This window comes from Dreissena polymorpha, chromosome 5 (genome assembly GCF_020536995.1).
Source record: "Dreissena polymorpha isolate Duluth1 chromosome 5, UMN_Dpol_1.0, whole genome shotgun sequence".
Classification (NCBI taxonomy): domain Eukaryota; kingdom Metazoa; phylum Mollusca; class Bivalvia; order Myida; family Dreissenidae; genus Dreissena; species Dreissena polymorpha.
In genome coordinates, this window is record NC_068359.1 from 12,698,663 (window position 1) to 12,712,295 (window position 13,633).

General features: G+C 35.1%; 1 protein-coding gene across 3 annotated transcripts; it reads left to right on the forward strand.

Moving 5' to 3' along the window:
* Positions 1 to 1,223: 1,223 nt before the first annotated feature.
* LOC127831793 (uncharacterized) lies at positions 1,224 to 12,308 on the forward strand. Of its 3 annotated transcripts, none has more exons than XM_052356863.1 (7): positions 1,224 to 1,339; positions 2,492 to 2,618; positions 6,487 to 6,520; positions 7,412 to 7,549; positions 8,582 to 8,666; positions 10,353 to 10,534; positions 11,369 to 12,308. In XM_052356863.1, exons 1-7 carry the CDS (start codon positions 1,318 to 1,320, stop codon positions 11,690 to 11,692), a joined length of 912 nt encoding a protein of 303 aa, XP_052212823.1. In that variant the 5' UTR covers positions 1,224 to 1,317; the 3' UTR covers positions 11,693 to 12,308. The 3 variants fall into 3 exon arrangements, with proteins under 3 accessions (XP_052212823.1, XP_052212822.1, XP_052212821.1); XM_052356862.1 differs by having other exon boundaries at positions 1,232 to 1,339; positions 2,467 to 2,618; positions 11,369 to 12,307; XM_052356861.1 differs by lacking the exon at positions 1,224 to 1,339 and having other exon boundaries at positions 1,892 to 2,618; positions 11,369 to 12,306.
* Positions 12,309 to 13,633: the final 1,325 nt, after the last annotated feature.

Genomic DNA, 13,633 nt, shown 5'->3' on the forward strand with positions numbered 1-13,633 from the left:
ACTTGTGCGGACTGTGGCTTACTCTTTCATGGAAGGATTTTGAAATAACTTTGCACAAATATTCATCCTTTTTTGTTACCAGACTGGCAGACCAGTTATTTTTGCACAAATATTCATCCTTTTATGTTACCAGACCACATCTTAGTTTTAACATGTTGGCAGAGCGACTCTGGTCCCTGGCCGTCTTTACCTTATATGGTAATCATAACCATATATGTCACAACACAAACATCTATAAATAAACGTTATGAATGAGTGTAATATGACCATATATGAAGAAAGCGTAATCAAATAACGTGCGAGGTGTACCAAATGGAGAAACAAGAAAAAACATCGTTGGAATAATCTCCCCTTTTGATTACACACGAGCTTTCAAACGGTTGAGATCCGGTATTGTATACGTTTGTGACATTGTTTTGAGATCAAGAAGTCATTTCGGCGCTTATATATTTCAGTTTTGTTTTTGAACTTGCAATAGCTATCTTTTAATTGTGATTTGGTGTATTTCGACGTTGTAAAGTGTATAATTCAAAGTGGCATTCATTTTCGCGACCTAGTCCTAGTAACTCTGTGTGAGTGAACGAAGGATTTGTGTTTACTTTTCACCTTAAGTTCAACTGTGCGTTTTATTACCCATTTTGTGATCTATTAAAAACACGTGCTTCGCGCATTTGGACACTTACAGTGTGTTTTACACTAGTGCAATAATTGACGCTTTTGATGTGTTTATAGTGACTGTGTGATATTTGCATTGATTGAACACTTACCAGTGGATTGCAATTTTGAGTGACACTTTAATACTAATTATTAAAAAACAGGTGCTTCGCGCATTTGGACACATTCAGTGTGTTACACACTAGTGCAATAATTGACACTTTTGACATGTTCATAGTGATATTTGCACTGAACACTGACCAGTGTATTGCAATTTTGACACTTATTGATTATTGAAAACTAGTGTTTTTTAACTTGTGTGACCTTTATTTTTATTAAAGCGTGATTGATCTGTTTTGTTTATATTCTTTTTGTGTAGTTAGATACACATAAGACAAGTTTAGTCGTCCTTATTAGTCTTGTTGCAATAGTATTGTTAAGGTAGTATTTGGGTTGTTAAGACTTGTCTTTTTATAATTAGTAGATTTATTACGCAGGCTCTTTTGAACAGGATGCAGTGTTGTGTCAGGAAGCATTTTCCTTTTATTTTTTCAGGTGCCCAAGACAGGAGAAAAGTGAACCGTATTGCTGGGAACTCCAATGCTCATCGGATTAAGGATATTCTTCCTGACGATATAGCTGTCAAATGCCTGCCAATCTCTGATGAGAATATGTAATGACAATGGTATAGAACAGTAATAACAGTTTCAGGTTTGTTTCTATTAATGGTATCACATGTACACATTTTTCTAAACGTTAAAACGAAATGATTAATGAAATAAACAAAAGGTTACCGTTTAAACGGTATCCATATGTCAGTTATAAAAGCGTCATTGACATCGCATTTCCAAACTGAAAGTAATGATTATTTCCAGAAGTTATATTCAGATCATAACCCATTTGGGCAATGACGTCATATTAAAACCAACTGTTCTTGCCGTTGTTGAGTCATTGGGTACACATTTTCTACTTACATGCCGTAGTATTTTATAACAAAGACAAATAAATATTGATCCCACATTTCTTCAATAAGACTACACCTGTGTAAAATTTTTATTGTTTTCTACCTAACAAGATGTACATAAAAAAGAGTATCTGTTTATTAAATTAAAAATGAATGCGGATGAATAAATGTCGGAAAAAATTTCCTCATGCACGTTGTGCTGACGCGCGTCAAATGTTCAAGACAATTCGGGGAATGATCATGCAACAAATAGCTGGAAAATTTTCCCGAGCACTTTGTGCCGAAGTGTGTCAAATATTCAAGACGTCTAGGTCGTACATGGTGTTTTGTTATGTTTACGCTGTTGTGAATAAGGGCCATCTGGCACACATGATACAAATGTATACCAGTCTTTTTTTAACAGCTTTTAATAAGTTTTGCAACATTGTAACGTAATGAACTAAAATGGATTATGTTGATATCAACAGTCGTTTAAATGTTTACTGTTTTTGTAAACATTTTTGAGAAAACACGAAATGCCACCATTTAAACGTGATACTCATAGTTTCTATAAATGATGTAATTATTTCATTTCTTTATACTTAAACAGTTCAAATGTCAAGTCCTAAGCTTCGTATGATTACAGTATTTGTCATCAATATAAAGTTAAACTTATTATGCTGATGTGCAATGATTGGCATCATTGCGTTTTCTAACTAATTTGCATGGTTATATATTTTATTTAAGCGTGTGGAATATTTTACAGATTGTAGGGAATTGTAATTGCAAACTTTTCATTTTAATCTTGAGGCAAAGCATGAATTTTCCTTGTGTATTCATTCATGTATATTTGTGATTTATTTACACAGACATTCGCCAACTCTGTTTTCAAAGGTGCCAAATTTTCTTGTGATCGTTTTCGCCATGCATTGTTGAGAGACTTGCGGAAGATGGATGTTCAACAGCTGTATCTTCATCTAGGCTCAAATGACATTCTTACGAATGAAGCGGTGTTTTACCGGTACATATACAATTATAAAAAAAAGCTTTGGTATTTAAATTTAATGTACTTGTTTCCCATAACTATATAAATTTGCAAAACTAACTTTTTACATGGTTTATTCCTCAATGAGTCATGGAAACTTGCAATCATTTTAGAAGTGTTATCTAGTTTCTAATTTATCAATAAAGCATTTCACAATATTTTCTATTATCCATGTTAATTTGACATTTTATGCTCCCCCAAAAAATTTTGGGGGGAGCATATAGTCGCCGCTTCGTCAGTCCGTCTGTCCGTCCGTGAACAATTTTTGTCCGGGCTATTTCTCAGCAACTAAAGGCCGGAATTCAATGAAACTTAATGGGAAGCTTCACTATTAAGAGGAAATGTGCATATTATCAGCGGGTTCTGGTCGGATGATTTGTCACAGAGTTATGGCCCTTTTAAATTTTCTATTAACTGTACATATAGTGCAATTCTTGTCAGGGCTATTTCTCAGCAATTAATGACCGGAATTCAATGAAACTTTATGGGAAGATTAACTACCAAGAGGAGATGTGCATATTATCAGCGGGTTTTGGTCGGATGATTTTTCACAGAGTTATGGCCCTTTGAAATTTTCCATTTACTGTACATATAGTGCAATTCTTGTCCGGGCTATTTCTCAGCAACTAATGAATGGAATTCAATGAAACTTTATGGGAAGCAACACTACCAAGAGGAGATGTGCATATTATCAGCGGGTTCTGGTCGAATGATTTTTCACAGAGTTATGGCCCATTGAAATTTTCCATCGTACATATAGAGCAATTCTTGTCCAGGCAATTTCTCAGCAACTTATTACGGGAATTCAATGAAACTTTATGGGAAGCTTCACTACCAACAGGAGATGTGCATATTATCAGCCGGTTCTCGTCGGATGATTTTCCACAGTTATGGCCATTTGAAATTTTCCATTGTACATATAGTGCAATTCTTGTCCGAGCTATTTCTCAGCAACTTATTACATGAATTCAATGAAATTTTATGGGAAGCTTCACTACCAACAGGAGATGTGCATATTATAAGCCGGTTATGGTCGGATGATTTTTCACAGAGTTATGGCCCTTTGAAATTTTCTATAAACTGTACATATAGTGCGATTCTTGTCCGGGCTATTTCTCCCCAACTACTGACTGGAATACAATGAAGCTTTATGGGAAGCTTAACTACCTTGAGGAGATGCGCATGTTATTAGTGGGTTCTGGTTAGATGATTTATTTACAGAGTTATGGCCCTTTGAAATTTTTAAGTTACTTAACCATCCATTGTATTATTTTGTCCAAAGTTATGCCCCTCAAGAGGTTTCCTTTTATCTGAATATATAGTGCAATATTGTGACAAAAAAACCTTTGTGGAGCATCACCTGTCTCAAACGGTTTCTTGTTTCATTATTTGCTGTCTACAATTAATTTTACATGAAATAGCAAATGTTTTATTTATGCGCATAATATTAACAATATAATTATACATATTTGTTTATGTAACTATTTTGATAGGTAAGTCAGTCTGCAAAGAAAAAGAACACATTTGTATATATTTTACTCCACATTTTTTATGCCCCCTTTCGAAGAAAAGTGGGTATATAGTTTTCGCACTGTCTGTCTGTCTGTCACACTTTTCTTGTCCGCTCTCTAATTCAAATAGTTTTCATCTGATCTTTACCAAACTTGGTCAGAAGTTGTATCTAGGCAATATCTAGGTCAAGCTCGAATATGGGCCATGCTGGGTCAAAAACTAGACCATGGGGTCACTTAGTGCATTTTAAGGTTTAAGCATGGTGTCTGCTCTCTAATTGAAGTAGTTTTCATCTGATCTTTACCAAACTTGGTCAGAAGTTGTATCAAGACAACATCTAGGTCATGTTCGAATATGGGTCATGCCGGGTCAAAAACTAGGTCACAGGGTCACTTAGTGCATTTCAAGGATTAAGTATGGTGTCCGCTCTCTAGTTTGGGACTTATTTTGCATTTCTAAATTAACGTTTTTTATGCCGCCGAAGGAGGGCATATAGTGATCGCACTGTCCTTCCGTCTGTTTATCTGATGTCTGTCTGTCCGTCCGTCACACTTTGTGTTTAGGTTTCGAAAAATGCTCATAACTTCTTTTGTCGCTTCAGATGTAACATTCATATTTGATATGCATGTGTACATGGACAAGGCCTTTCCATACGCACACAAATTTTTACCCCATGACCTTGACCTTAGGGTCCGTGTTTAGGGTTCCAAAAATGCATTTAGATTTCGAAAAATGCTCATAATTTCTATCAAAGCATTTATTGGGGGCATACGTCATCCTATGGAGACAGATCTTGTTTAACAATTTAATTGAAAATAATATGTTGTCAACATGAAGTGTATATATGCAAGATCACATTCCCAGTGACAACAACTCTTTAATTGTTGACTGTATTTTAGCTGGACTATTATATATGAAATATATATAGTGGAGCTATCCTACTCACCCCGGCGTTGGCGTTTCCGTGAGCGTGCAAATGTTAAAGTTTGCGTACTACTTCAAATATTTTCAATGTCCATTGACATATTGCTTTCATATTTTGCATACTTGTTTACCAACATGATCCCAACCTATAAACAAGAGCAGACCACTGTATCAAGTATTTTGACAGAATTATTGCCCCTTTTATACTTAGAATATGCATATTATTGATAAATCTATGTTAAATTGTGCGTACTACCCCAAATATTTCCTATGTCCTTTAACATATTGCTTTGTAATATTGCATACTTGTTTACCAACATGACCTTTAACCTACAAACAAGAGCAGACCACTTAATCAAGCATTTTGATATAATTACGGCCCCTTTTATACTCAGAATATGCATATTATTGATAAATCTATGTTAAAGTTTGCGTACTACCCCAAAAATTTCCTATGTCCTTTGACATATTGCTATTATATTTTGCATACTTGTTTACCAACATGACCCCAACCTATAAACAAGATTAGACCACTGAATCAAGCATTTTGATAGAATTATGGCCCCTTTTTTACTTTGAGAATTGGACATTTTGCTTAAATTCACATAACTTCTTTATTTATGATAAGATTTTATTAATACTGTGACAAAACAACACTTACCTGAATACCACAATGGATTCCACCCGTGCAATACCAGTGCTCCAGCTAGGCCTAAATCGAAGGGCGCCCCGCCCTGCCCTCCCGAACCTCCGCCCTGACCTTCCTAGGGCCCCCCCTGCCCTTAAAAAAAATTAATTTTTTTTTTTACATATGATGATTAATAAATCTCTTATTAAAATACATTGTAATTAATTTTTTTCTCATTGTAGTAATTAAATTTGAATTGTTTAATGACAATGGGAATAATTTATTCTTACAATTATTGATAACACATAAATTAACATGCATTACGAAGCATTCTAGAAACGCCCGCGCGCTCGAAAGTGCCCTTTTGACAAAATACTGCGCGTCCAAAGTGCCCTTTTGACAAAAAAATCCCCCTGCCCTTTTCAAATCCTAGCTGCAGCACGCAATACCCCACGCCCCAACCCAGAATCCCTGCCCCACCCCCCCCCAAATTTTTTGTTTTCCTTTTTTTATTTTTGAAAGATCGTCAGATCGTCTAATAAATGACTACACCCCACGTTATACCCCCCTCTCAACCCCCCCCTACCCCCTCCCCAAATTTTTATTTTTTTCCTTTTTTTATTTTTGAAAGATCATCTAATAAATTATTGAATATGAACAATTTCCCCATGATGGCTTACGTTATACTGTCAAGCACTCGAATAGTCGAGCGCGCTGTCCTCTGACAGCTCTTGTTATCTATTTTTATTAATGAAAATGATTGTATTGAAATAATTTCAGAGATGTAGCTGACTTGTGCGATTTGGTGCATCAGGTCAGTCCAGACACTGAGGTTGTCTTTTGCAAAGTTTTCTGAATAAAATACATTGAATTTAGTGGTTTGATAAAAATAGAAAATGCCCAGAGCCAGTAGCACTGACACTTGCAGTGTGATATAAGAAATGGCAAAAATATTTTGAACCTTCTCCCATAACAGATATCTCCCTGTTAGCTAACAAACGTTTTTTTGACTGATAGTTCAGTCACATAAATGTGAGGGGACTGTCAGGATGTTTTTTTTTAAATAATAATTATTGATTAAGTGATAAGAAAATATTGAAATTGTGTTCATTGTTATTTGAACTAACTTTAAGAAAGTATTGAAATTGTGTACATTGTTATTTGAACTAACTTGCTTACATTACGTGCATTTCAAGGATTAAGTATGGTGTCCGCTCTCTAGTTTGGGACTTATTTTGCATTTCTGGATTAACTTTTTTTATGCCGCCAAAGGAGGGCATATAGTGATCGAACTGTCCTTCTGTCTGTTTGTCTGATGTCTGTCTGTCCGTCACACTTTGTGTTTAGGTTTCGAAAAATGCTCATAACTTCTTTTGTCGCTTCTGATGTAACATTCATATTTGATATGCATGTGTATATGGACAAGGCCTTTCCATACCCACACAAATTTTTACCCCATGACCTTGACCTTAGGGTCCGCGTTTAGGGTTCGAAAAATGCTCATAATTTCTATCAAAGCATTTATTGGGGGCATACGTCATCCTATGGAGACAGCTGTTGTTTAACAATTTAATTGAAAATAATATATATGTTTTCTTATCTAAGTTAATGTCAAAGTTCTTGTTTAGTAGGTATTTATTGGTTAAAATGATGAAAAATAAATGTTAAATATATTTTTATGTTTCACAAAGTTTTATATTTAAAGGAGGCGCACAATCGGTGTCCAGAATGCAGGGTTGTTTGCTCCAACGAAGACGCTTTGCTGAGCCACTTCTGCAGTCGCCACATCAAGCAACCAGAGACTGGAAAAGAGAGTAAAATTAAGCTGATAGGCTCACCAATGGTATGACTTTAAATCACTAACTTGTGTATGCTTGACAAGCATTTTATGTACAAATAAAGTAACAAAAAAAGGAGGTCAACACATGCACTTTCCCATATAATGCTTTCTGTATCTTTTAGCAACTAATGACACGATTTTGTGTTGACATACTCAATATGATAGTTATAGCCCTATATAACTGGTATGTTCATTTTAGTTAATCTTTCTATTTTATTAAACCTGTTTGTTTTAGCTAGATTGCTTGAAAAACACAACCAGGATTATTTTTATGCCCCCGGATCGAAAGATCGGGGGTATATTGTTTTTGGCCTGTCTGTCATTGTATGTGTCCATGTGTGTGTGTGTGTGTGTGTGTCCCAAAACTTTAACCAAAACTTTAACCTTCATCATAACTTTTGCAATATTGAACATAGCAACTTGATTTTTGGCATGCATGTGTGTCTCATGGAGCTGCACATTTTGAGTGGTGAAAGGTCACAGTCATGGTCATCCTTCAAGGTCAAAGGTAAAAAAAAATAATTCAAAAACTTTAACCAAAACTTTAACCTTCTTCATAACTTTTGCAATATTGAACGTAGCAACTTGACATTTGGCATGCATGTGTATCTCATGGAGCTGCACATTTTGAGTGGTGAAAGATCAAGGTCATCCTTAAAGGTCAAAGGTAAAAAAAATAATCAAAGTGGCGCATTAGGGGGCATTGTGTTTCTGACAACCACATTTCTTGTTAGCATTGTCTTACCCCTGTTACATGCAATGTACATGTGGCTTATTAAATTGGAAACCCTGGTTTGCATGAGAATATTTTGCAAAACATAGTTGAAAAAACATACATGTATACAAACTTAGTCATTACTGTTAGTATAATGAGCACCTCTATTTCTGAATATTTTGATTGGATGGTTATGGGCCTTTATGAGTGTGTCACATTTATGTATGTGAAAGTGTGTAATTAGACAAAAGAATTTATATTTTTTTATTTTTTGGGTAACAATCACTTATTTTAGAGTTATTTATAAGTAAATCTTACAGATTGCATCTGCTAATCATGAACTCAACGAAGTCAGCTCAAGGAAGTGGAAGGCATGCTTGGAAAATAGAAGTTTCCATTATGAAGGCAAATTTTAGTATATTTCAAATTTGTAACCAAATGAAGTGACAAGATCTTGAATGAAAATTTGATTGAACATTTGTTATCTGTCAAGAGAAACAGTTTGAAGCGAATGAATTAAGTATTGCTTATTGTCTATAAGTTAATTGTGTGACCTGAACCCTGTGAGGGATATTACTTATTTTTATACGCCGGTTTTGAAAAAACGGGACATATTATAGTTTCACCCTTGGCGGGCGGCGGCGTCGATAACAGTGTCCACTCTCTAATTCAAATAGTTTTCATCCGATCTACACCAAACTTGGTCAGAAGTTGTATCTAGACAATATCTAGGTCAAGTTTGAATATGGGTCATGCCAGGTCAAAAACTAGGTCACGGGGTCACTTAGTGCATTTGAAGGATTTAGCATTGGTGGCTCTCTAATTGGAGTAGTTTTCATCTGATTTTTACCAAATTTGGTCATAAGTTGTGTGTAAAAGATATATAGGTCAAGTTCAAATATGGGTTATGCCGGGTCAAAAACTAGGTCGCGAGGTCACTTAGAGCATTTCATGCATCTCTCATGGTGTCTGCTCTCTAATTGAAGTAGTTTTCATCCAATCTTCACAAACTTTGGTCAGAAGTTTTATCTAGACAATATCTAAGTCAAGTTCAATTATGGGTCATGCCGGGTCAAAAACAAGGTCAGGGGTTCACTTAGTACATTTCAAGGATTAAGCATGGTGTCCGCTCTCAAATTGAAGTAGTTATCATCCGATCTTCACCAAATTTGGTCAGAAATTGTGTCAAAATGTTATCTAGGTCAAGTTCAAATATGGGTCACGCCAGGTCAAAAACTAGGTTACTTAGTGCATTTCAAGCATTTAGCACGGTGTCCACTCTCTTATTGAAGTAGTTTTCATCTGATCTTCAACAAATGTGGTCAGAAGTTGTATCTAGACAATATCTAGTTCAAGTTCAAATATGGGTCAGGCTGGGTCAAAAACTAGTTCACAGGGTGCATTTCAAGGATTTAGCATGGTGTAAGCTCTTTAATTGAAAGAGTTTTCATCTGATCTTCACCAAATTTGGGCAGAAGTTGTGTCTTAATGATATCTTAGTCAAGTTCAGATATAGGTCATGCCAGGTCGAAAACTAGGTCACTTAGTGCATTTCCAGCGTTTAGCATGGTGTCCAAAACCTTCAAACGGGTGTATCTTGTGACAGTTTAGCACTCTTGTTTATTACATTAAAGCCACACACCTTGAAATGAAATGCATGTTACTCAGTACATATAGATGCAATTTGAAAGTGTGCAAAATTGTCATTAAATCTATAGCCTAGTTAGCAAGTAATTTATTTTTTTATATTTTAAAACTGAATGTATGATTTGTATACGTACATGTTCAATTCGAGAAACACAATTATTTTTAAGTTTTAAAGCACAAGAAAGACGGATTTCTACCTTGCAACCACCAGATATATTCTAATTGGCAAAGATAAAATATGTTTCTTATTTATATCCAAATTTACTATGCCAGATATTTCATTTCAAGGTGTGTGGCTTTAAGGAATGTTTTGTAAATGGGTATATTACCAAGATCTGCACAGCCAGGGTGATATTAACCTTCAGATGTTAAAGCTTTCTAAGAATTTTAAGGCTTGCCTTTTATACTTGAAATGATAAATCATTACCATGTTTTGTTCTTTAGGAACATACAAACATTTCCCACCCACCATGTGGATCAAGATGTTTGGGCTGATGATTCTGGGTCGTATGTGTGGACAAGGTGGTCCTCATTACATCATGATGCAGCTGTGTATTCAACAACATGTTAATCTGTCCCAGCGGATGTTGATGCTCTTAAATGATGTTGAGAAAAATCCAGGACCGGTACTTTATGACAAAATATACATCGTTTATTGAATAACTATATATATTTATTTTAACATTAAAGTGATTTTTTTCTTGCATTTTTGTGCCTTTTGTTACTGAGAACTATTTTATCATATGTTGGTGATTGAAACCCAGGACCTGTAAGTGCTTCTTAATATTTGCAACAAATGACAAATCATGTTAAGTTTTTGAAACATCTGTTTTTTGTTCAGTTAAAGGACATATTGAACTCACTAATTGCTAAGTTAACTTAGATGCATCAAGTTTTTATTGATGATTTCTACTTTCTGTTGAATCATTATCCTTTCCAAAGCCAGAGAGATATAGTGTTGGCGTTTTCCATCGGTCAGTCTGTCAGTCCATCCATCTGTTTGTTACAAACATTTTAGGGCTTCATATCATGAATTTAATAAGATTTCAACATGGAAAAATAAGTGTATGCCATATTCATACAATAGTGCAAATTTACTTTTTTTCTTTCTTTTTAGATATGTTATTTACAGAAGAACAGAACAGTAACATACTTTTATTACATTAACAGAGGCTCTGATTAGATGTGTATCTGCGTAAAGAACTCATAGAAAATATCAATATATAGATAACAAATCATGGTGAAATCCACAATACACACCAAGAGCTATTAGTAGGCTTATCTCCATTGACTTATTTCACAGTAAATCTCTTTTTTTTGCCTTTTCATTAACATTTTTAATCAAAAATAACATTTGTGAAAAACTTAGTCAATGATTATAACTAAAGTTAAAAATGTGGACACTGTAAGTTAATTGACTTTGGCTTCCAATCTGCAGTTTACAAAGTTGCTTGTTATAGGAGTATTCGTGCAAATGGATATCCTGCAAGGAAGACTTCCACTCCATAGGACAGCAAGATGCACATATCATCTCTCATGTGGTTCAAGAGAAATGCTGTAGATGGGGAGACTGTACCAAAGTCCTGAGCTTTAATAGTCTTGAAATCCATGAACTTAAACATCTCTATGATGTGAGTTTAGCACTGTGTATGAACTGGTGTTGCTTCATTTTCTGCATATCTTTATCTCAGTCTTCTCTAGTTTTGATGGTCAAATACATATTGTCTGCCAGTTTTTTTCCCCCAATACTGCCGTTCATCGTTTGCTTGCATCAAGAGTTTTAAAAGAAATTAAAACTCTTTTGTTTAGTTAGAATCTTATGAAAGACTTAAATGGCCATGTTTAATACAATTGTATAACAACATATACGAGCTAAAAAAAATAGTTGGAATAATTAATGTATATATGAACATAACAAATTTACTTAAAATCATAGGTCTTGTTTTTGCCTGCCACTATAAGAACCAGAACATATTTCGGACATTCGAGGATTGACTTGCTGTGTTAGAGGATCATCAGGTGATGGAAGAAACCAGGCTTTTTTCGACTCAATGTTGATGAAACCTGATCGACATGCTCATCTTGGTTGAGTAAGCCTGGGTTGAGTGTGTCCAAAAAGTAGGTAACCTGGTGAAATCTTAGGAAAACATTGTAACCAGATCCAGGTTTATTTGACTGACAGACCGATGGACAGTGGGTCAACCGTAAATCCCTTCATGTGAAAACGGTAGGGACAAAATAAATATCACATTGCTTTTCTGAGTTCATTTGTAAACCAAGTTTTATCACAAAATTAAAATGGTCAATGTATTATTTTGTGTATTTGAAAATTATGTGAATATTAAGTTTCATGAAATCTTACTGAGTTTTCTCAATTTTAGCTACTATTCGGACATGGACTGACGGACAAATGGGCAACAATGTCGCAATTTGTATACCAAGTTTTATAAGAATTTCATAAAAGTAACCAATGTGTCTGTTCTATGTCAAGGTAACTACTAGGATGAAATACACAAAAAGATTTTGGTTCACAATAGGGTAGGCTCCGCGTGCCGTGAACCGGGCAACAGCTTTTGTCATTTAACATTTGTGTTATAATGGCATAAGCTGGCAGATACCCTTTAACTTTAACGATGTTTTCCGATAATTTCTCGGAAAATACAATCTAGCAATTTTTATTTAATTTAGATTACTAAAAATTAATATTATATTTATGCCCCCCTTGGAAGAAGAGGGGTATATTGTTTTGCACATGTCAGTTGGTTGGTCCACCAGATGGTTTCCTGATGATAACTCAAGAACGCTTTGGCCTAGGATCATGAAACTTCATAGGTTTATTGATCTCGAAATAGTAAAATGGTTTCCGGATGATAACTCAAGAACGCTTACGCTTAGGATCATGAAACTTCATAGGTACATTGATGATGACTCGCAGATGACCTCTATTGATTTTCAGGTCACTAAGTCAAAGGTCAAGGTCACAGTGACTCGAAATAGAAAAATGGTTTCCGGATGATAACTCATAAATGCTTACGCCTAGGATCATAAAATAAAAAAATCAGAGGTACATTGATAATGACTGGCAGATGACCCCCTTCATAGGTACATTGATAATGACTGGCAGAAGACCCCTATTGATTTTCAGGTCACTAGGTCAAAGATTAAGGTCATAGTGACTCAAAACAGTTTAATGGTTTCCTGTTGATAGCTCAAGAATACTTAGGTCTATGATCATGAAACTTCTCAAGTACATTGATCATGACTGGCAGATGACCCCTATTGATTTTCAGGTCACTAGGTCAAAAGTCAAGTTCACAGTGACAAAAACGTATTCACAATGGCTGCCACTACAACTGATAGGCCCATAAGGGGGGCATGCATGTTTTACAAACAGCCCTTGTTCTGTGTTAAAATTATGTACATGTCTGCGTTAAATAAATATGTTCACATTTGAAATAAAGCTAAAAATGTGTATTGTTGTTATTAGTAATTTGAACCGAATTGCTCTGTGGGAAGTAAAAGTACTATCAACCAGACCTAAATATGTGGGTAATTAAAGAGCACGAGAAAAGATGAAAATTAAGTTAGCTCAACCATTTTAAGCAATATTACTGGGTCACACTTTTTACGATGCAAAATCTGAAGGGTCCCTAGACTATGATGATTACTTACACGAGGAGTGTCCTATTCATTGCTGCCGCATGATCCTATCAGTAACGAATTAA